This window comes from Ammospiza caudacuta, chromosome 6 (genome assembly GCF_027887145.1).
Source record: "Ammospiza caudacuta isolate bAmmCau1 chromosome 6, bAmmCau1.pri, whole genome shotgun sequence".
Taxonomy (NCBI): Eukaryota; Metazoa; Chordata; class Aves; order Passeriformes; family Passerellidae; genus Ammospiza; species Ammospiza caudacuta.
Window position 1 is genome coordinate 60213517 of NC_080598.1, and position 24949 is coordinate 60238465.

The 24949-nt window shown below is 45.5% G+C and overlaps 1 protein-coding gene across 1 annotated transcript in view; it reads right to left on the reverse strand.

The window, feature by feature from the left end:
- PRKCH (protein kinase C eta) overlaps positions 1-24949 on the reverse strand; it is a 114293-nt gene that overhangs the window by 73419 nt on the left and 15925 nt on the right. The window contains exon 2 of the mRNA XM_058806332.1: positions 13518-13581. Within this exon, the coding sequence (XP_058662315.1) occupies positions 13518-13581 (64 nt within the window). The remainder of the gene's footprint in view (positions 1-13517; positions 13582-24949) is intronic.

The window sequence follows — 24949 nt, forward strand, 5'->3', positions numbered from 1 at the left end:
AGTAAATCTCACTGCAGTGCTACCACCACTGCTGTAACAGCAGCACAGCAAAGGTCAGCCAGGTACCTCCTCACACATGACAGCTCCTAGTGCTACCCTCCCATACACACCATGGCATTTTAATTTGGAAGAAATACAGATATTTTAAAAAATAATGTGAAAGCCTTAAATCAACAATGTTAATAGGCAAAAACTTAATTAAGCCTTTTTTTATCAGTACCAGAAGCAGTATTCACGTTTTCCTCCCCTAGGAACACTGCAGGCAAGCTCCCCTTGCACAGAGTCACACACAAGCACAGAGCAAAGACCAACCACTGATTTTACTGGAGTGTAAAAATCAAGATAGGAGATGAAGAGATTGCTCGCTTCTTACAAGCACCCCAGCACTGAAAAACAATCCCAGTTCATGCTAAATGCTCATCTAGCTCATGCCCTACCAGTGAGTAGTAGTGGGCGTTTTAGGAAAAGAATACATAAATCAGATCAAGGAAATTAATTCACCCCCCTACACCCTCCAGCCATCAGTATGTAGGTGTTCTCTCAATATTTACCTAACCGTGGGCTTCCTCACATCTACTGAATATAAACTGAGGCTAAACCAATGTGTTTATTTTTCTGGCTGGAAAACATGCAAGTTATGACAAAAATCCCTTACTAAGGTTTTGCATCTTTTAAGCAGGAGTTTTATCACCATGAACCTGTGGATGGTCAAAACCACAAGAAGCTTTGCTAATTAAAATGCTGTAAACACAAACAGACAATTGAAGAAGCCTGACCCTGAAAAGGGAAAAGGATTTAAACATCCTATTCTGTTTCCCTAACATTAGTGCTGCAGAGTGAAAGGCTTTTTTTTTTTTTTTTTTTAATTACAAAGCTTTTCTTCGGTTCTCCTCAAAAGTTAAGTTGGATACACAAATCAGCCAGGTGGAAAACAGCCACCTCCACAAAGAGGTGACCACATGGGGTTTCTCTCCCAGCAGCAGTGGATCCTTCTGCTGCTCTTACCATTCTGTGCACAATCCAGTCTCTGCACTCTGGTTCCAGCCCCAGGAGAGGCTCCTTGCAAAGCAAACATGTGGCACATCAAACATAGGGACCTGTGTTTGATCCAGCTGCTCTTTTGCCCTCGGAAACTGGATAAAGTTTTGTGTGAAGATCAGAGAAAGAGCCAGCTAGGGCTGGCAGCACTTTGCTGACTTCCAGGACTTCACAGAAAAGCCATGTTAAGGGCAGCTCATCTTTTGAGATGCCAACCTGTCAATATTGTCTGAAAGAAGGAACAATGCATCCAAAAATAGTTTTCCCCACTCAGGAGTAAGAAACAACACTATTAGCAGTCTTGGAAATGCAAACATGCAATCATCCCTGCATCAAATCACACAGAACTGTGCACTGGAGGCAGGACCTCTGTTTCTTGTCCAAGTGCTGAAGCAGGGCAGATCCATCTTCCTTGTTTTCTTGCCAGATCCAGGACATAAATTTGCCTCAGCTCTCAGTGATAACAGCATTTGAGGACTGAAGGATGATGTTTCAGTGTGGCAGCAGTGAGAACAGGATCAGTGAGGTTCACACAATATTGGTGAGCATGCCAAAAAGCACACCAGAGGCTTATTTCTAGAATTACACGAGGATGCCAAAGCTCTGGTGGTACCAGTAGCTACGACAGAAGAGAAACTTTTGGGGGGCTCAGTTTTCTTCAGCCTCTTGGACTTGGCTGTGGCAGCACAGGGAGAGCAGGACAGCCCTGCAGCTCTCCCAGTGTGTGGCTGCTGGGAGCATCCTCAGGAGAGGAGATGACTGCAAAGCCAAGGGTGCAGCCCAGAGCTGGGGCTGAGGCAGGAATAGCTGCTTTTAATCTGTTTGCATACCTTCTGTGAGAAGATGAGAGCAGGAAGAAGGCAGCTCGAGAACCTCTAAAACAAGCGTTTTTCTGCCTCTTCAAGTCTCCCAACCAGTTATGAACACCATACATGTTATTTTGCATAAAGTTTTAATCCCAACTGCCACACAGGCTTTCAGACATGCACAGAGCAGCTTTTCCACATTTGCTATTACATAAGTTTTCTTGGAAAAGGTTTTTTTTCCTCTAAGAAAAGTTGGTTTTAGACATTTGCTTGCAGATGTTGACAGCTTGGAAGCAAGGCACCACAGTATGTTGCACAAGGCTGAAAATTGTCAATGGAAAAGCCTTTCCACTCATTTCTATAGTGAGTAACCTTACCATTCCATCTCTGCAAGTTTTTGCATTCATTTACAAAACCTCAGGATGTATTTGTTTGCCAGAGAAACCAGGCTTGGGCAATGATGGCAAACAACCATCTCAGCTTGCATAGAGAGGAGACTCCAGGAGAAAAGGATTTTATTTAGAATTCAGAAGAGGGATTTGAGGGAGACAAGAGGAACCTGAGCACTGAACAGAGGCAGTCAGAGCCCCAGACTGGCACTGAGACCAGAATGCCACCTTGTATCTGTCCCTTACCCAGCAAGACACAGTTTCAAAAAGCAAAATAAATTAGTCTGGTTGTATCCCAGACAGGTGCTTCCCTCTGGCTGAAGCAGAAGCAGAATCTAAAAGTCACCCCAGCCCCCCTGTTCCCTCCTCACAAGGGAGCCCCTTCCCTGCCATCTCAGACCTGCCTGCATTCCAACTGTTCCATAACCCACTCCTGTCACACTGACCTGCATAAGAACAGGCAAAAAAAAACCCAATAAAACCCAAAACACTTCTCACTGCATGGCTCATTAGAGCCTTAAACTGATTCCTCTCCCTCCTCCCCTCACAATTACAATCATTACTCTTTCCTTGGGTTTAGGCAAGCAAATTTCCTTTGTAAAACCTCCTGTTGGTTCTTCCCACTTACTAAACTCCAGAGAAAAACGTTGAGATGAGATTTACTAGGGAAGGAAAACATTTTAATACATTATTCATTAAAACTAGGAAAAAACTAACAGAGCAACTTTGATCTTTGCCATGATTAATTCATGTGCCAGAAACCCTCTGATAAATTTAGAAGAGCTCAAACCACGCTGGCTGCAGAAGTAGCAGGAACAGAGTGACAGCATTTAGAAGTTAGAGCTCCCATCACTTGTGCAAAATCCTCCAGAAAAGCAGAATTGGTGGCAGGGAGACCCTGAACCCCCCTGCTCCTGCTGCCACAGGCACCAGCAGCTCACAGGCTGTGGGTGATTCCACAGCAGGGATCACAACTCCCTCCTGGGAGGCCCTGCCCACACAGGGAAGCACCAGAGCCAAGTCAAACCTATTTTTAACCAAGTGCACTTTAAAGCTGTTTTTAAAGTGGATGCTCTGGGGAGATCCCCCTTTTGGGGCAGCTTCAGAAGCTGGATGTTTTGGTATTGAAATAAAGATGTTCACACAATGTCTGACAATCAACTAAATCTGCTGAAAACTCACATTTTTATGTCCAGGCAGTGTAGTTTGCTAGAGACACGGGTTTAAAATCAACCTCAAAAGAAGGAGGAGCGGGAAAACACTCTTTTTGGAACACAAAGACAAAAAACACAAAGCAACCAGGATGAACAGAAAGCCAGTTGAGATGGGAATATGAAGCAGCTTGTGTCCAGAGGGTCCCAAAGTTTTGCAGCATCTCCACAAATAAGTAACATGTTACCCAACAAGCAGCCATCTCTAGGGTGAAATCTCAAACCTTCCTCACCAAGGGCACTGCACTTTTCTCCACGAGAAAGCAAACTGGATCCCAAAGCACAATTGGAATCTAGTCAGGAGAAAAGTACCTGGGAAAGCTAATTCAACAGGACAAGTTAAACATTCCCCTTCTTCTGCCACTGGGGCCTCTGAGTGCTGTCATGAGAGGCCTCAGCTTCTCCCCTGGAGCTGCACTGGCCCTGGGCTGGCTGGGCAGGATGATCAACCCCTGAATCACCACCCTGCTACACCTGGATTCTCCTGGTGGACTGCTCACCCCACAGCTGAGGAGCCCAAGTGGTCCAGCAACCAGCTGAGCTCAGATCCCACAGCTGACACAGGAACTTTGGAGATTTCCATGTGGCAGCTTGCCAATGAGGCCTCTAATTTCCACAGCCTTAAAAAGCAGGTTGTTTACCATGCTGCTCTCCCACACACCATGGGCTGAGTAAGACACTGCCACAGCAAAGCATCTGTCAAGAAAAACAAATTCAGCCTCTTGTATTCCCAGCTTATTGGGAAGAGCTCTGCCAAGAAGCAGCACCTCTTCTCATCAACACACCCCCAATTTCCCTGGCAATGCAGCAAGGAAATGCTCAGTGCTCAGGCTGGGGATGGCACAATCCACCCTGAAACTTCTGCAGATGGCAGGGACCATGAGTGCTCTGCCCCTCCCAGTGCCAGGGGATTACTGGGATTTCCCAGAGGGATTTCCCAAGGCCTTCAGGAAATTAATGCAGTTGGCCCCAACAGCTTCCCAGCAGCTAACACAGCCAGACCTGATTCTCTCCCCTTCCTTATCTCCTCCCAAACATGATTTTCACCCTGCAATACATATTTCCCCACTTCTGAAATATGTCTCTGGGATTTCAAAAGCAGATGTCCCAAATCCAAACAAATACAGCTTTAAAAATGCTGGCTGCCACATGGAGAGGGTGCTGCTTGCCTCAGCTCAGGCTCACAGAATCATAAAGATTGGAAAAGACCTCCAAGATCATCGAGTCCAACCTTTGACCAAACATCACATTGTCAACAAAACCACGGCTCTGAGTGCCATGTCCAGCTGTTTCCTGAACACTTCCAGGGAAGGTGACTCACCATGAGGCTGCTTGGGCAGTCTGGTGCCAGCAGTTCCATGATGTGACACCATCAATCTCATTCTCCCAAAGAGGTGCCCCTTTCCAGCAGGTGTAAGAACAGCAGTGAATTCATACCCTGCCTCCCCACAGGCTCTCACTCCTCTCAATTAACAAACAAGCAGAGGTGGGTGAGCAGGAAGAAAGTCACTTTCCCCAACAGCTTTTGAGAGACACCTAAAACCTGCACCTCTCTTCATCTGTTTTCCCAGTCCCTCAGTGGGGAAGGAGCACTTCAGGAGGGAATTTGTTTAGGTTCAAATGACAGGAGATGAAAGCCAGCCCATGGTTTGATGGTCACAACAGCCCTCACACAGGTTTAAGCAGTTCTCCCCCCACACAGCATCCTGCCTTCCCACACAGCCATTTTCCAGCCACGTCATGGGACACAGGGATTCCTCTGCCATGGCCTTCATGCTCAAGCTGTCATCAGCCCTTTTGGATGCAACTGGACCCTTCCCTTGAAAGGTTTGTTTTTCCCACTTTGCCTCCTATTCACAAGCGAAATACAGAACCAGAGTCAATGCAAATAAAAACAGGAGTAGGACTAAACTGAGGCCATCACTCAGTAAAAATTCCTCACTGAACACCTAAGAACTCTGAGCTGGGCAAGCTGGACAATAAACATTTTTCTGCCCCTATCCTTGCTGACTTGCAAATGCCATCTGCAAGTTTGTACTGTGAACATACAGGAAGGACACATTTTAGACACAAAAATTCAGCATTGCCTGACTTTTGAGAGTTTTATTTTCTAGTGATATCCTTCAAATGAAAAGGTTTCTGGCTCTAAGGCAATTTCCTACATTTTATAAACAAAGAAAGTTATTATTGGAAGCAAGTTCCTTTGCTGGAACTGCAGCAGTCTCCTTGGTCCTGGCTCAGCAGCAAGGCTGTGGTTTGAGCACACAGCTCCAGGGAGAGAGGAGAGCACTGACAGGAGAACACACTTGCCAGGAAAGGACTCTGCTTTAGTGAGGGATCAGTGCTGGTGACAGACACACATGCTCAACAAGTCTGGCAGCTAGACGGCAGAAAAGAGCCGAGATTCTGGGATTAAAAATAGTTCCAGGCTATAGCAAGAAGCTGGCTTTGATGGTCACAGCTGCACTGCTGCTGCAGCATTTCCCTGTCCCCTGCAGCTCCTCTACAATCCCCTCTGTCCATATTCTCTCCTCCTCCCACCTCCTTCAGCCTTTTGGGCTTCTTAAAGCTGCTTCTTCCTGACTACTCCTGCCCATACCCATCCATCAGCACCCCCCAGACCAATCTCCCACTTCCTTCTCTCTCCTTATATTCTTTATCTCTGACCTTCTTCCAGACCCTTATGGCTCTATTTCTTCTCCAAGCAACTTTCCCCAGTGTTTCCACCATTCACTGCCCCTGTCCCTTGTCTCAGCAGCTGGGGCAAGGAGAGCAGGCCACCTGCCCAGCCAGACCTCCTGCCTTCCTCCCTCCCTCCTCTGCATCACTGCTGGGGCTCCTCCTCCTGCCTCCCTGCAGCACCCAGGGCAGGGCTGAGCTCAGTCAGGGGAATTCTGGCCCAAAACCCAACCACAGCCCTGCTCCAATTTCCCACTCCAGACAGCTGGGGCAGAGCTGGCCTCACTCAAGGCAGCCCCAGGGAAACCCAAGAGCATCCTTTTCAGACAGACAGATTTACCCTCAATTATAAAACTGCCTCATTCCCTCACCTGCAACCCCCAGCAGTGCTGGCAGTGCCAGGATCAGCAGCCACTGAGGTGGCTCAGTGCAGGTGGTGTCCATAGCACTCCGAGCCATGCTGATGGCATGCAGTTTATCCCACATCACAAATGAGTAAATATTCCCCAAAGACAGCAGACAGGGACAGCAGAAGCTTTCATCCCTCCCTCTCTTGCTTCTGCCAAGCTTGAGGTCACCCTGGCCAAACAACGTCAGGATCTCTTTGCTCAAAGCTCTGTTTTGATTCAGCTTTTCATTCTGGAAAACAAACAGAATCATTGCTGCTGAAGCACTCCAGGAAACAAAAACAGCTGGCACTGAAGAGCAGGAAACTCATTATTTTCTGCTGGGCATGGTCTGGAACAACCTAAAACAGAGGTGTATAAATTGCAAGTGTGAGTATTCACCTCCTAAAGCACCACTGGAAGATGAGCTCTGATTGCTGCAGCTCCATGCCAGCTCACCAACACCAGTTCTGCCCTTGGTTTTTTGGGACATGTCCCCCTCCAGGGATGTGCAGGACTGAACTGCACAACCCCCTCACCAAGCAGCAGGACTGATGCTGCTCATTCTCCTCATGTCTGTGGAGCCAAAGGGACCCTTGGGTCTCCCCAGGAGCACTCACCATGCCTGAGCTCCTCCCAGGTAAACTGAGGTAATTAAACTGCAGCAAAACAGCATTTGTTACCTTCAGGGGACAAGGACTTCTGCATGCTGGACAGGCTGGGCTGCCAGGCACCCAGGCACAAGGAAAACCCTTGGCTGGGGTGCTACCACCTAAATCAGGAGTCTCCTCCAGCAGCCAGAATTGAGAGACTCAGATATTAAATTGCATACAGCCTAATTTGATAGTTGGTGGAACTGAAGTTTTATATATATATATATATAAGTATGTATATGTGTATATATATATAGAGCGAGAGATGGATGGATGGATGGATGGATGGATGGATGGATGGATGGATGGATGGATGGATGGATGGATAAATGAACAGCATGGCTTTGCTGGTATTTTTTCCCTGTAGTTTCTGGCACAGATTTACAGAGTGACCCCTGGTAAAGCACTGAGGCTTCTGGACAGCCATTTACCTATTCCATCAGTCAGGAAGTTCACCAACTGTGGTCTAGAGAAATCCAGGTGCAGCCTGAGGTGTGCTGCTGTCAGGGTATCCCCTTCATCCCAGTCCAGGATATCATCCAGGTGCCTTCAACCACACTGGGTCCAGAGAGGGATGGCCATGAAGCAGCATCAGGGTGTGCCATCATCCCTGGATCCCAGCACTTACCTCCTACAGCTTCATGTTTGTCTCCTTCCATCCTACACACCCCCATCCCCACTCCCAGCAGCACAAACACCAGCTCCAGCACAGCCCTGTCCTCCAAGGCCAAGGAGGCTTCATCTCTCCTGGGAACTACCATCACCTCTTCCAGGAATCACAGGAAAATAAAGCAGAGAAACCTCTGTTCCTCATTACAGCCAGGAACACTGAAATCCCACTGATTGCAAGCTTGCATATTTATCTCTAGGTTTCAGAGCCCAGACAAAACACAGCCCACTGAGGAAGGGAAGTTAACCCTGATATTGCTGTTTGTGGCATTTTTACAGTGCCTGGCTATCTCTACAGTTGGCAGATCTGGGCAAGTCACAAATTACTGACAAAAACCTCCTGGCCTTTGACACACTGCAATAGCTGTGGGGCTCACATGGATCATTTTCTGAGAAATAAAAGTAGTCCTGTGGATATGTGGCAGTCTGGTGTGCTGTTCTCCTCCTGCCTCTGCATTACAGGCCCTCCATAAACACCAAGCAAATCACTTCATTTCCCAGGGTCTGGTTCTTCCTGCTACCAGGAATAAACAGCTTTGTTTGTTTACTTCCCTGTTGAAATATTTTTTTCCCTGTGAAAATTCAGAATTTAAAAAACTTGCCTTGTTTTGTTCCCTTTTTTTTTTTTTTAAGGCAGAGAGGCATATGTGAGATATCATGGTGTAAGTTCTCTCAGGTTCTCTCAGCAATATTTACACATGAAATGCAAAGTGGACATTTTGAAAGTTTCACTTTGAAATACAAAAAAAAAAGGAACTCATGGAGGCTTCATGATAAGGACAGAGCTTCTCTTGCTCCTCCTGCTTGGCTGATAAACCTCTGTTGGGGTGTGCAGAGTGTGACTCCAGGAGACCAATACCTGCTCAGGACTTCAAGATCAGCTTCTGGAAACCTTTTATTTTTTAACCTGGCATGTTATTTTTTAGCCTGCCTGAAATCTTTCAGCAAGGCTGGGGATCCACTGAAGTTCTCCTGCCTGCCCCACAGAGATGCACAGCATTTGTGAATTACATCCCTGGTCCCTGCCAGGGCTCAACCTACTCAGGGTGGATTTTCTCCCCCATGGGACTCAACACTGTCCTGACCTATCTCCACCTGAAAATGCAGAGCTGAACCAACATGGAGTGGATCTGGAAATCTCTTGCCTACAGCACACAGGTGTGATAAGTGTAAAGCACTGAAAAAACTTGTAGACACTGGGAAAAAAATACAAGAGTGTAGAAATGTATATTTCCTGCTGGTCTCTGCCACACAAGACTTTGGGCTAGACATTAAAGGCTTCCATGTCCTCAGACTGTGAACCAAGGACAGCAGAACTTTATTTATCTTATTCTGCACTGATCTATATTTGGACCAGCAATTTTTCTAGGTGGTGTCTACTACAAATTTTAAAACCTGTAAACCAAAGGAAAAGAGTGGTCCAAAACACAGGGTATGAGAACAAGGCATTTCTTAATTCCTACTTCCTAGTTTCCAGTATTTATTCCCTTAACTATAACAGATGGGCTGAAAGCAGTCATTATTGCAGTTTACAGAGAACTGGTAAAACTCTTTTTCCTCCCTATTGTGCAAGAACCTGATAACAAACCTATCAATAGAAATTTTATGGGGCTGAGGAGCTACATTGTAGTGCAGAGCAAGGATCTTGTTAACACAATATTTAGGTTCCAATTGACACTTTAGGGCTGCAGATCTTTAGTGGTACCTGGCAGAGAAAACATTATTTCTTTAAAAAAAACTTTGTGTTAGAAAAATGTATTCTTAGAAAAATGACAGCAAAAGACCAGGAGTCTCTGTGTTTGAGGACAAATCATTTGAATGTGCCAGCTGCAAAACAAAGAAGCATTTCCTGGTCCAGAAACAGGTTTGGGCTTCCTGAACCTGCTTCTTAGGTTACCTGCAGGCAAGCAGGTTCAGCTTCCCCCTTGGGGGGATGGAACCAGATGATCCTAAAGGTCCCTTCCAATATGATTCTATGGTTCCTTGCTGCTGCAAACCCTACCAACATGAAATATTTAGTAACAGGTGCTATATCCACTCTACAGACTCACTTGGCTTTTCAATATTCTTGTCTTTCTATTTCTTGCCCAGAACTCAAATTTGTCATTGTCTTTACTGACACTGAGAGAAAAGAAACAACCATTACTTATTTTAGAATGATGAAATTAAAACTGAATTTCAAGCCAAAATTATCACTTTGAGTGACAACAGGGAAAAAAAAAGGCAAATTTCAAGAGTTCAAAGCACTAAAATAGAAACACTGTTTTCTACAGGGCTTGCTTCATTAATTAATTCAGTCAAATACTTCATTTGTATTAATTTAATTAGCTTTGCTCAGAATTAAATAGGGCAAACAGAAAGAGAGGTGGCAAACTGAGGGCACCTTGCAGGCAAAGCTGTGAGGGGACTGGGCTGCTCTGGGACTCCAGTGCTGCCAGGGGAGAGGTTCAATCCATCCAGGAACACACCTGGGGCCTCTCCGTGTCCAGCCTGACCCTGCTGCAGCCAAAGAGCCCGGCCCAAGCACCATCACCAGCTCTGGGGAATCTCTTCTAACATCTCACAGGGGCCCAGGGGCACAAACCACAGCAGGGGTTCACCACACTCACTGCAAGGCTTTTGATTTCAAATCAAACATATCCTGCCCAAAAGTTAACTCAGGGTTTGCTCTTTCACAGCTGAAACCAGCATTCAGTGGGAAAAGCAACAAGCACTGGAGAGCAGGTCTGAATTCATGTCCCCAGCTGAGCAACACCCTCTGGGACACCTCAAGAGCCCGATGTGTGTAAGAGAGCAAAAATGCAGATTTTCACTCTTTAAAAAGGGCCTGCCAGAGTTGAGATCTTGTGGATTATCCCAGAGTTCCTGGCACACACATGGATCACAGGGAGGGAGGGAAGCAGGGCTCTCTGGGCTCTGTTAAACCACAGCTCCTGCAGTCCCCAGGGCTGGGCAGAGCTTGGTGGGGTCCCTCACATTGCACAGCCTGCTCCTGTTCCAGCTCCTCAGCTGACAACGTGCCTCACATCCACTGCAAAAACACACCTCAGGGAAGGCAAATCCACTATTTGTAAGAGAGCAGAAGCAAGGAGACACAGAGACAGAGAGAGAGCTAAGAAATGCTAAAGACACCCTTCTGGGGGGAAAAATCATATTTATATCCGGAGTAAAAAGAATAAGAGTTTTCAAAAGGAATCGTACGACTTGGAAAAAAAATGATGACTTGAAAACAAAAACCCTAAAAGGGTGAAATAAAGAAAACCTAGAAAAGAGTAAATAAATTAATTTGAGAAAAGGCAGGAAATCAATCCCTAAGCAATGCCTGAAGCCTGGCAGGCAGAAGTCAGTCCTCACCTTCTCTATAAAACCACCTGGACTGAAACAGCTCCTGGGTCAGTGAGGAGATGCCTGGGGATGAGGGTGCTTCCCTCCACCCCAGCTGGCTGCCAGGGCCACCAGGGATGTGTCACCCTGGGGAGCTCAGGAGTGGGACTTGGCTGACCCTTGTGGGTCCCTTCCAGCTCAGATACTCTATGATTTCTGTGAGAGGTAATCTCCTCCCAAGGTAAGGAGATTTTCATTTTAATTTTGCACTGGGTACTTTACACAGGAAATGTCAGCTGAATGAGGGTAGTTAATATAATCAAATACAGCTTAGCACAGCAAGTATATCCAAGCAGAGAAAATAAAGAGAGGCAGGTATAATTTCTCTAGGTCTCCCTCACTTCCTATTGCTCTGTTCCTTTCTTTTGCTGAAAAACTACATGTATTTTTAACACATCAAACAGGCAGATCTCCCTGCCTCAGAACAGCAGGGTAGCAGTGATGGACGGAAGAGCCACACGGGAACCTGCACAGAACTGATCCCTTTGCAGCTGCATGTTTGCTGTACTGCCCTCAAATCCTGACAGTCTCAAATGCCTCTGTCAGACTCACAGGAGCCACACCCTGCTCCCCCATCCCTGCTGTAGGTGAGCAGAACCAAATTCAGGTTTTGGTGAGAACTTTTAATCAAGCCAAAAAACCACCACTCCTAAAAGGTAAAGTCCAAGCATCACTAGGACTGCCTGTTTTGAGTAAGCAAAACAGGACAAACAAAATAGGACAAACAAAATAAGGCAGTCCCAGGTGGGCCTAAAACCCCAGTATCAATTGTTTTGTTGGGAGTTTTTTGTGTTTTGCTATTTTTTCTTCTTATCCCCCCTACTTCCTCCCTCTCTTTGCCCACTTTTTGGACTTCTGCTTTACTGGAGGTAGACAATGGTGCCTGAGACCCTGTGAATTTAGCTATTTCCATTACCAAAACAACCAGCTCAGCATAAGAAGTCATAAGGAGCAGTGGCTGCCCTCCAGATCAGGGGAATGAGGGGCAAGCTGATTTTGAGCTTTCAAGTCGTGAATTATTCTCAGACTTTTTTTTCCAAAAAACCCTTAAAATTTCAAATACCATTCAGAGCCTCCACACTTCCAGCAAAAGAGACAAAAGCAGAATTAAATATGATATTATGAACAAGACTTCTCTATGTATCAGAGGGAAGCCCCTGATTCTTCATGAATACCTCTTTTACCCAAGGACTGGGAAAAGTCAGTATCTGCAAGCAGGCCTGCCATGGATTAAGACTTTTTTTGGAAACTCTAAATGTGACCATACATGGGAACAACCAGACAAGAAAAAACCCAAGAGCCACCTTTGCTGTTCCTGTTCTGTAAGTCTACACATCCTCAAGAACAACAGAGGAAAGAGAAGTAAATTATTTCCAACATTTCCCATTCCCCTTGGAAAGCAGTAGCTGTACAAACATCTGAGTTCTGCATTTCTCATCTCTGAGACCTTATTAGCAACATGCTCAGCCACCAGCACAGGTCAAACACACACTGCATTTATGCTCATGCCCACCATGCTTTAAATGGCCAAGCATGGCACAAACTGGGAAACTGTGCCAATGTGGATACAAACGGGATGTAAGTCAGTAAAAGCACTCCAGTTTCTTCTCTTTCCATCCCTGGCTCTGTCATAAGAAATTAAAGCCGATTTCAACATCCTTTTCATCCCTGCAAGAAATTCCTCCAGGCCTTCCCAGCACATCTTGGCACTCTCCTGTTCTCTGGTTACAAACACAAAGATTTCCTGGGTCGCTGCAGCATAGCTCACATGCACACTCATAACTGGTATCACAATAAACAACAGGGACATCAAAACCATCACACTATAAAATGTAGTTACCAAAAAAAAAGTCTGCCCAGATACTTTTTTGGGGCAGCTGTCACACTAAAATCTTGCAAGCTTCCTGTGCAAAGTGAACCCAGGAAACAGAAACGGTCGTGAAGTAGATGTGAACAATTACAGAACAAAAAGCATCCAGATGTTCTAAACATGCTCTGCTTTCTCCTCAGCTTGCCCTTGGAGAGGCAGCCAGGTGAAAAGCACCAGTGACAAAAACAACCTGTCTGAAGGCCAGCTTCAGGGAAATAAACCAGCGGAACACAACCAGCGAGCTCCCCAGGTCTGGGATCAGAGCAGAGGGCACACAGAGCTCCAGCTGCCACCAACAGCCCCTTCCAGATTTCCCCCATCACTCAGAAAACCTCAGGTACACCCCAGCATGGGGCCCCTGAAGAATCCAAATGTCTGCACTGCTCTGGAACTAATGGCAGGGACACAGCTCCGAATGGAAACAACCCTTACCTTCTGTGAAGTTTCCTGTGAGAGTTATGACAACAAACACTTTGCCTTCTGGCTCCAAATCCACCTGAAAGAAAGCAAATGAAATGTTAGAAGATTGGTTTCCTTGAGGCAGAAATTTGATAATATTTGAAGGTGTATATATTCTCATGCACACCTTAATTGAAAAAAAAAAATCAAATCAAGCATCTGGTGCCCAAACTGTTCAGCATTCAGGGCTCCATAAAAATAAGGAAATTGAGTCCTACGTTTTTCCTGGAAGTGCTGAACAAACTCAGCCTTGCTAGAGAAAAAATAATTTAAAAAATAATAAAATACAGTTAATAGTGTTCCAATTCATGAGATACATGAAGCAGGACTAACACTGAATTCTCTGAAAATATCAGTGTGCAGCTGTGTTGAGAATTACATGGATATTTCCTCTATTATATTTTATCTCAGCGAAATTGTTTCAGTCTCTCAAAATACCATCATTGCTGAGGCAAATGCTGATTTCTTACATAAATCACCTTTTGGCCTTAAACCATAGGAAATAGAAAATTGTTAAGTGCTGTTACCTAAGGACTTCTTGTCGTTTAATCTAAATTAGATAGAGATAGAGATACAGAACATAATTTTAGGGATCAGAGATTCAATCCCAGCATCAGTCAGCCTGTCCTTGAAAGACAGCATTTCTTTTTTGGTGAGTAGATTTTTCATTTTGAGATACATTTTTAATAAAGGTCTTGCTTTTGGCGTTGTTTTTTTTTTTTTTTATTTACCAGCTAAGGATTCCTGATGTTTGAGTCAGGCTGTCACACAGAAATCTCAGTTAAAAAACAAAAACAAAGAAAGAAGTAACAAGGCACACCCTGAATTTACCACAAATTTCAAGGTTAAAATTAGCAAACAGGAGCTTTACACCTCGTGGGTATGGATCACCTGTGCAGAACAGGAATTTTGAAAATGGAGATTTCTGGGGGAATTAATGGATTGCTGATCCAAACCCTCCCTGCTCCTCCTGTACAACCACAGGATGATGAGCTCAGGCTGCCTCCTGTACCCTGTGAGCCCTTTGGTTCCTCTGCAGTGTAAACACCCAGCACATCACTGAAACAAGCCCCCAACATCAACCTGAGCAAAGTGTAAACACCCAGCACATCACTGAAATAAACCCCCAACATCAACCTGAGCAAAGTGTAAACACCCAGCACATCACTGAAATAAACCCCCAACATCAACCTGAGCAAAGTATAAACACCCAGCACATCACTGAAACAAACCCCCAACATCAACCTGAGCAATGTGTAAACACCCAGCACATCACTGAAACAAACCCCTAAAAATCAACCTGAGCAAAGTGCAAACACCCAGCACATCACTGAAACAAACCCCTAAAAATCAACCTGAGGTCCCCAGGCCAGGGCTATGGACCACCCCTGACCCAGGCATTTCCTCCTGGTTTCTAAAAAATGCTGATGCCACGAACCCAACAGGAAATAACGTTACAATACTGAAAAAACAGAAAGGTGAACCCTAAAGAGAAGGCAAACAGCCAAGCTAGAAATGGAAGGAAAGCACCTGCACAGCTGTAGGTGGGAGGAGATGTCTGAGCTGGGCTGACTCTGCAGAGTTAAGGCACAATGCTGACACAACCCAGATAAAACAGCTTTCTGGGGTAAGTGAAGGAGAAGCACAGCCAGCCATACATTTCCCTAGCCCACAATTTGTTGCAGAAGTAGAGAAATCATTATTTAAACTGCTGGGGATTTGTTAGGATGAGCAGAAGAAATATTTTCAGGAAAAAGAATGAGCAAACATCTCATTCACATGATTCCAGCTATGGTTGTAAGGTGCCACACATACTTTTATCAGTTAACACAAAACAGGGAGGCTACAACTGCTTGGGAAAATCCTACCAAAATGCTGATTTTGGACACTACATTCTCCACTAAAAAAAAAAATAAATTTAAATCAATCTCACATGGAAATTTTAAAGCAAATATTTAGTCTTGACTCAATATTAATTTTTGTCCTTGTTTGCACTGCACATTACACTGGTTTTAGGAAGCTGTGTTTGAACAGCCCTCTGTCTCCATTAATATTGAAGACAATTCCCAAATAGATTTCAATTCCAGCAATATCATGCATCATTTTTGCCTAAATTTCAGTTCCCTGGAGAGATGTGCAGCTTTGTAAAGAGATGGTCCTTTCCAAAATATATAATGATATATAATAACATATAATCATGCAAATTGATTTATGGGACACCAAGAATTCAGGTTTTATGGATAAATCCTTACTTATGTAGGTTTCCAAAATAATTTTTCAGTGCTTTTCATTCTCCTGCCAGTCTCCATACAGGGCATGTCACATTCCTGCTTCCACACTGACAAAGAGGATCCTTCCTCCCTTCTTCTGACACACAGTATCACCGCTGGGATGTGGAATAAATCCTGCATTCCTTGTTCAGTCTTAAAAGCAAAGGATTGTCAGGACTCAAGCATCTGGGATGAGGCCAGGGAAACCAACAAAAGCATCACCCACCTTTGACACAGGGCACAGACAAAATCAGGCCCAAGGTCCTGACACACCTTGTTCTCCATCTCTGCAGAGAGGATTCCTCTGGCCCTAGCACAGTCCTCTGCCTACAGCAGTCTCACACAACAGAAACAAACTCATTCAGAAAGCAATAGCAGGAGATTTATGAGGGTTATAAACAATCTCTCTCCCCTCCAGACTCCAAGATTAAAGACCAGCCAAATCCCTACACCTAGCCAGCAGCTGTGCTCATGTTGTACCACAGTCCAAGAGCACTTGAGCTACACTCAATGTCTTCCTACTGAACATCTAAGGGGGATCTAATTAAAAATTACAGCTGAAAGGCTCCAAATGAGGCTGAAGCCCCAGCTTGCCAGGAGCTGCTGAAACTTTGGCGCACCAATGCTGATGGATGCAGGACCAATGGGGAATTCTTGTCCTAGACAAGGGTTTAAACCAGACAGTCTTAAGGGTTTCTCTAGTCTTAAATTGATAGCAACAGAACAACATAAGATAACATACCATGAAATGAAATGAAATAATAACAGAGCACAGGGAAAAGTGGCTTTTGGACTTGCTTGATCTCCTTTAAGGATGAATTTGACCAGCTAAGTAGCAGCCATCTCAGTACCTGAGGTAACTCTCAGACATGGAACGTGCCCAAAACAGAAAATAACGCCTGACCTAAAAACCTGAAAGGAAAATGCCTGACCACAGAGCTGAGCTGGCCTGAGAAACATCAGCAGCTCCCCTCCACATGCCTGACAGGACGTGCTTCCCACCATCATGGGGGCACCCAGAGCCATGGCCACACTCCAGAGTGGCCCCGTGCTGGCAGCAGCTGACGCCTGTGAGCTGCTCACACTCGCTGGACCCGCAGTGTCCGTGCAGCCCCGCGAGCTGAGCTGGGTGTGAACAGCTCAGGCCCTGGGGGTGACCTCAGGCAGCTCTCAGCACAGCCCCTGGTGCTCCTGCTTCACACCCTCAGCAGCACCTTCACACCCTCAGCACCGCTCCCAGCCTTGCAGTGCGGCCACAGATGTAGCGCACGCTGTGGGAAACTCTCCTGACACAGCAACTGCAGCCCAGAGCTGGGCACGCAGAACCAGCTAAAACCAGAGACCCACAGAGCAGAAGTCTGGCACTCCACTGTGTCCTCAAAAGGAGGAACTCCTGATATCAGCCCTTGTGGGAACCCAGAACATCCCTCTGGCTGTCCAAGATGGCCAAGACCCCTGCCAGGGGGCTCAGAGACCCTGGCACAGAGCCCAAGATGCCCCTGTGGTTTTGATTATGACCCGTGGAGCAAATTACCAACCTTAGATGAAGGTCAGCAAGCCACAACAGTTTAGGTATAATAATAGTAAATTTATCACTGGGTGGAAAAGTAGATTTTAGGGTTTTTGGTATGGGGGTTCAGGGGGCAAGATGGAGGGATCTGGGCATGTCCAGCCTTTCTCCTTCTTGGCCTCCATCTTCTGCTGTGATATTGGCACTTACAGATTGGTTCAGAAGCTCACTGTCTAACATAGGTGATAGGCATTGGAAAGTAATTGTGAATATTGTATACGTAGTTTTTAGTATAAAGACATAACACTGCCCTGGGGGCAGGCAGAGTGTCTGGACTGTCCTGCTGAGAGGACCTTGGCAGGACAGGAGAAAATTTTTTATAGATAAGATGCAATAAACAACCTTGAGAGTGAGAAATGAAGAGCCCTGACTCCTCCTTCAAGCGCTGGGCTGGGAAAAGAGACTTTCTAACCTTTCTTGGGGTCACTGTGACCAGCGAGAGATCCCGACGAGCCCTCCTTCAACCTGTCCAGTCACCAAAGCACTTCCAGCACCAGCACCTGCTTCCACAGACAGAGAGGGCTTCTCACTGTGTTCTGTTACTCAACAAGACCTGAGCACTTCCAAAGGGAGCAGCTGCCAAAGGACTGGCCCTCCAGCCATGGAAGGGATAACCCGAGCTGGGCTGGCAGCCCAAGGCCTGGCTCCATGCTGGCACAGCTCCAGGGATGCCAGCACCTCCCAGCACCAGCAAACACCCTCGGGATCCAGCCTCCCAACAGCAGCGGGGGTGGAACACGAGCACCGCACAGACGCCAAGTTTTGCTCCTCACTTCTGCTCTGTTTTTCATTTCCCAGCATTGACATTAAAGGCAAAACCCCTACATTTCTACAGAGAAACAGGGTGTCACAGTATTAATCTTGACAGAGTTGATAAAGTCCAAAGTAGACCATGAAATCAGTTTGGGCCAACAAAGCAGCTGATATTCATTCTTAAAGAAAGCAGGAGAGGCTCAGAGAAGCTCAACAGCCTGAAGGCAGCACAGGTGATGCTCAGGGGGAACTCCTACACCACAGCATAAGAGAAGTGATACAGGAATGTAACCATCCATATGTATTTGACACAATCATCAAAGGGTAATATGTACAAAGTTTCCTAATGCCAAAGATCTGGCATGGGATAACTTATTTTAGGGAATCACAAGCTTATGCCTGGAAGGTTTAGTATCAAAGCCAAAGGAAAGTCCTGTTGTATTGGGAGCAAAGGAGAATTATGAAATTCTATGCATGCCTGATACTGTCACTGCTGTGAGGTGCAGTGATCTCAGAATAAATCAAACTAAACTGGGGGTGTGCAGAATCATATCACTAACAGGCAGATCTGTAAACAATCATCACAGTACCCCCTCTCCAGCACTTTCATCCTCAGCCTGGTCCCCCAGGGAAGAACCAGGGGGAAAAACACAGACTTTCTAGCTAGTTTAGAGGTAACTTGGCCAAGTTTTAGCTCACTGGGAGAGGAAAGTGTGCTTATCAGTGTAATAAATCCTTTAGTCACCCTCAAGGAAATGAAGGCAGCACATTTGTCCACAGCACAAGGGGTGGAAAAGATCAACTGCTGGAGCTCAGCTGTACCTGTGAGAACAGCACAGGATTTTGGCCCAGAGCTAAACACACACTTTAACTTCTGCTGAACTTCACAGCCCAACCAGGGAAAATGAGCACTGGAGGATTTTGGCAGGTGAGCTGGGAAGGGGCAGGTAAGGATGAGGAGTTCAGCCATGGCTCCATTACACCTCCCCTGTGAGGCACAGGCCCCAGCCAGGACACTGTGCTGGGAGTCGGGAACTGCACTCCTAACCCAAAGCACTCACAGGGTGCCCCATGCCTGAACTTGCTGGGATCCTGCTGCTCCACGTGACTTCAAAGGGAGCTGCCAGGGACTGGCTTCCCACAAGGAGGGGCCCCAGTGAACCATCTCACAGAAAAGGGCTGCGCTGACATCCTTCCCAACCACAGGCCAGGTGTTACTGACTCCCCTTCTCTGCATTGCAACAAATAAATCAGCACAGGAGCAGAGCACATGCAGGGAGAGCAAAACAGGGCTCCTTAATCACATGCCTTCACACATATAATAAAAACTGGCCGTGCGTGATTCATCAATGGAAGAGGTTTGGAAAACAAATGCAGAAGGAGGGTAATCTCTCAGGCAACATATCAACACCCAGCTGAAGCATCCACTGAACCTGCAGAGCAGGTAGAGTGACTTGGCCTCGAGAGAGCCCAGCCTGCCCCAGGAAAGGATGGGAAGAGGCACATCCAAAGGGTGCCCGCCTGCAAGTCGCTCAGTCTCCAAAATCAAGATGAGGTAGATAAGGTGGGCCTACAGGATGAAAACATATCTTCAAAACTGAATCTGGCAAGAGCACTACATCTCACAAACACAAGTTTTTTTTCCCCTCCCATACCCTAACAGATAATCCAGTCTGGGAAGTGTGATCTGAAGCACATCAGAATCAGTGGGAATCTTTTTATTGTGTTTGGATCAGACACAAAAGATTATTCTGTTTACCCTGGAGCCTAGAACATCCCTTCTGCCATTGCTGCCCTGTCCTTCCTTCCCCACAGGCACAATCCATAACCATCCTAGAAGTACAGCTTTTTTCTGAGGCATGTCAGTGCTGACATGGCCTCAAAAACAGAACAGGCCAGACACTTGCAGTGAGCAAAGCAAATATAAAAGCTACCTAGGGACTTCATTAGCTTAATTAAACAAGTAGCTATATCTTTTTACTTCCTACATAATTTTTAATTTTAATTAACAGAACTGCACATGTAATCAATCGTTTGTAGAGGCAATTCCCAAGGCTCAGTCGAAAGAGCTGAAAATTTGGGTTAGGCTAAAGCTGGTTTTTCACATGCCTCTAGTTATTTCTTGTCATCTTTCTTGTTTAAGCTCTTATCAGATCATGCTTATGGAATGTCAGATCTTTTTGTATTTTAATAAGGCAGCACCTCCTTGGACAGGTCAAATGGCAATTTTCTCAGCCAAATACACAGTGTCTGGATTAATCAGTCCCTCTTATACTTTATGAGGCTGACAGACACCTGTCTATCAAGTCAGACACCTTTAAGAATCCTCAGGGCTGTCTAGTACAAAGAGGATTTTGCATTTCCAGACCAACACATTAAACTGCTTTTCCTACAAACGCACAGCATGCACTTTTTAAGATTTAAATTAGGGTGCCCAAAAAAAAAAAAAAGCAAACACACATAACAGACTATCAAGTATTTTCTTATTGCTGTAGAGGCTGGCAAGTGCTCAGGGCAGCAATTCCCACCACAGGTGCTGGGGCAGACCTGGACAGCACTGGGAAGAGCTGCCAATCCCACCTGCAGTCAGCAGGTCCAGGTACCCTGAGTGTTAAAGCCCTCACAGCTCACCTGAACACAGTTTAATGCTCTACAGCTAAACTCACACATGGGTGGAAAGTCAGTCTCTCTCAAAACTCCCACAACCAGTTATTCCAGCTATTACTGCAATATTGTCATTCTAATTTTTTGTTTCAGGACAGCTGCTTAAAATATTACTTTTGTTTTTGTTCAAGCTGCCTAATTATAAGCTGTGCACCAGCCATGAACAAGTATGCATAACTAATGACTCTTAGCCAATCCTGGACTCTTTAATCAATTTTAGTCTGGTTTCATCCAAGAGATCACCCACCTCTACAGGAGATTTGCTGAGGTGGGAACAAGATTTATTTATCCCGTGAAAATTCCTGCCAAGAAAACCTGCTTGAAGAGGTGCAAATATAATACAGATAAAAAAAGAGGTTTCAAATCTTAAATAAAACAAACAACAACTTTTGAAAGCAGGAGCTAGACCCTGCTCCTATGGTGTTACAGCAATTTATATTGCTTTTGAGAAATACCTCTAAAGCAATGAATGATTTACAAGTAATGGTTGCAGGAAGATGCTCTTTAGCATATTTGAAAAAAAAATTAATACGTTATAAAGTTATAAAGAGAGAAACACAGACACAACTGGTTCAGGGACTATTATGTTTTTGTTCTCCTTATATTTTCAAAGAAAAACAACAACAACAACTCTCCAGAGGGATTTTTTTACCTTTTTTCCCAAGTTATGCGCCAGGGGGAGAGGATCCAATTGCCTGTTTATAAATCCCACGATACCGAAGTTTTTTTGAAGACAAGGCACTGATCCCAACAGTAATAGTAAGAACACACTCCTTTAGAAATTTAAGTGAAATTCAAAACAAAATGTGGGGGATGTGGGAGAATCTAATAATGTCATGCACACACTGGAGTCTGCAACAGGGGAGAGCTTTCATCCACACCCTCCTACAAGCGTGGGGCTAGAAATGGCTGGGCTGGTCAATGGGCTGAGCAGAAAATGTGAAGGATGCCCAGACCCTGCCAGTGAGGGTCCCATTCCTGAGGGCACAGAACACACCAAGCGTGGGATGACTCTGAGCTACCACGAACAGCAAAGCTGCTGCAACCCCCAGTGACAGCACATGGTGCCAGGGGAGATGCCAGGCACAGAGAAAAGGCTGCTCTGAGCCTCCCTGAGCAGAGAGAAGGGGCAGGAACCCCCCAGCTGCCTCCCACAGCCCGTGTGAAACCAGAATTGTGTGGGCAGGACGGATGCTGCCTTTCCCTACCACAAGCACAGCTTTAGCTCTGCTGAGCACAATTAAACCTTAATTATTCACCATGCATCTTTGTAACAGCGTGCCAAATACCATCATGTCCAGTCCATCACTGTATTTTCCTTCCAACTCCTCTTGTCTTCCTCCTACAGCTAGTTTTTTTGAAGGGATGGGAAGGAAAATCACAGATTACTTTAATTTCCCAAAGGCAAATGCTGACATCAATGCAGGACCACTAAATTAAAGGATGGCAAACGCAGGGCTTCATTTTCAGCTGTCTGAACACTTGATTACAGCAAATCCACCCCTGCTCACATTCAGGAGCTGCTATCAGGCTATCAGCTTTGCATATGCAAGGTATGGAAATCTGCCTGCAGACACCTGTGTGTGCAACTGCAGGTAAAAGAGACAGTGGGACAGGGTCTCTGCTCTTGTGGGGACTTCAAAGCATTGATCAATAACCAAACAACAAAAAATCTTCTATTTCCATTCAATTAACAGTGACAATATATCAATAAACCTCAACAACCAGTTATTACCAGCAAAACAAAAGTCTTTCCATAGCTGTAAAGCTGGAGTTGCAAAGGGATGATCCTGACAGCTGAAGTTTTAGGTCTATCACTGTGCACACAACACAGGAATTGCCCTTCTCTATCTCCAGGATCTGGAGATTACCAACAAGAGTATTTTCTGTCTCCTACATGAACCCAACATAACTTGGCAGAAAACACAGGAAATTGTGCCACTTTTTCTGTTTACAGTTATAAAGAAATAAATTCATTGACTGGTGCCAAGTAGGCAAGTTGGTGGCACTTCCCACATGGAAACATTCCAAGGGCCATCACAATGAGATGCTGGGCAGAGCTTCCTCAAAGTGAAGCAGTGACACAGATGTGCTTAGAACTGAGGCAATGCCCCCCAGGAAGGAAAGAGCAGTGCAAAAGCAAGCCCAGTGCACACCAGAGACCTGGGTTTGGCCCAGAGAGGAACAGAACAGCCACCAGGCAGAAATACAGAAGGAGAAACAAAAATATTGGGCAGAGGAGCAACAACAGTTCTCTCAGTCTTGAGAAGTCATCCAAGGCACAGCACTCACCTTCAGCTTTAATTAACCTCCCTAACAAATCTAGGCAGACTTTATGAATCATTTATGACTTTACATCAAGCAGCACAGTCTGCACATGGTCTGAGGTTCTGTGTCTCGCTGGTTGCCCAAGGACCATCACAGCACAGCTACAGCAGGACAGAATTTAGGGGTAACTCAGGGGCAATCCAGCAGCAGGCAGAGTCCCCAATACCCTGTTCATGGGTCCAACCCAAGGAGAAGGGACCTCTAAACCAGCTGCATCACTATGCAAAGACCCCTCTGCAGCTGTGTCCCCAGAACTTTGCTCACTCACCTGCTTGTGTTGTTCTCCACTATTCAGTGCTGGGAAATATTTTCTCGTTATTCATAGGCTTTATTGCATAATTCTAAACTTCTGAGAAATTATTCTCATTTGAGTCTCCATTAGGTGTGTCACTATTTTTAAAATATCTTCCTACTACATGTAATTCATTTGGTGTACTGCTGCTTTTCCATTTTTGTCCAATAGCTCTTTCTTCTTTCTAAAAGCAGGCCACAGCAGATGAGATCATGAACCATTAAAATCCATTAGTCCTCAAGATAATCCATCAAATTTCTCAGCACCTCAGGTAAAAAGGGGAAAGGTCACAACTTTCTCCTACTCCAACCATTTCAGTCAGATACTGAGAGGCCAAATACCATCCTTTTAACAACAGCTAAAAGTTAAGTCCTGGTGCTGCAGCAAAAGGCAGTCTGATGGAAAAGTTCAGTTATTTATGATGCTTGATCACTAATAATGAGCACTGTAAGCTAAAAAAAGAGGATTCTGGAGTGAGATGTGCTCAGCATCTCGATGCCAGGAAGAAGGGGTTCCACAACACAACACAGAGGAACAGACACAAACCAACAGCTCTGCACAGGACCTGATTTACAGACACCTTTCTTCTTCTCCCCTTCCATCAACACCAAGTGTTGAAAATACTTTACTGATCTTTACTGCACTGGGGACAGCTGGAACCCTAAAAAGTGGATGTAGAAGTTTCAGGAAGGCCCACAGTGCTGGCTGTCACCAGGCTGCCATGCTGGTGTCACATTCCTACAGTGCTGGAAGCCAACATGACAGAGGGAAGGAGCAGCACAGGAGATCGTGCACTCCAAACACATCCCCCACATCCAACCCTTCCCACACATCTCCACCCTTCCAGCCAAAGACAGCAAAGCCCCTGTGGGTGCTGAGCACATCTCACACCATCAGTTTCACAGAAAAGGAAAGCCATGTATGGGGATGGCAGGAGCAGAGGTAGAAACAGGGATTTGGGTCTTCCAAAAAAACAGACCTAGCTCGCTGCACAGCAGCCACACTGCTTGGAAAGTGCAAGGGAAACCCAGCAAAACCCACAAAAACAACGTGAACCTGGACTCCACAGAAGTCCAGACATCAAGAAGAATCAGTTGCTCCAAAGCACCAGAATTCTCAGTCTTTTCAATGACTCTAAAACCCTGAGCTAAGCAATTGAGGGGCATACAGCACCCCTGTCAGCACCACAATGAATTAATTTATGTGCAGGATCAAGTTACCAGCAATATTTCTGGCAAATCCTAAGATTTCAAATGGCATGTCTCAGGGGCATGCCAGTCTTTAGAAGTACAGCTCCCAACACAGCTCATATTCCCACTTACAGTGCTAATCCCATTACTCATCCTTAGTGAGGATACAAAAAGGAGAGATTAAATCCAGCAACTTTAAACCTTGGCATGGGCTGTAACACCATGGGAAAGCCCAAGCACCTCAGCTCTGATAATTCTTCCCAGATCTGGAATTGATCACAGTGACTTCCTCCTTCCTCCTCTCACTTCCTCACCTGGCAGTTTCTTAGCACTGAAAT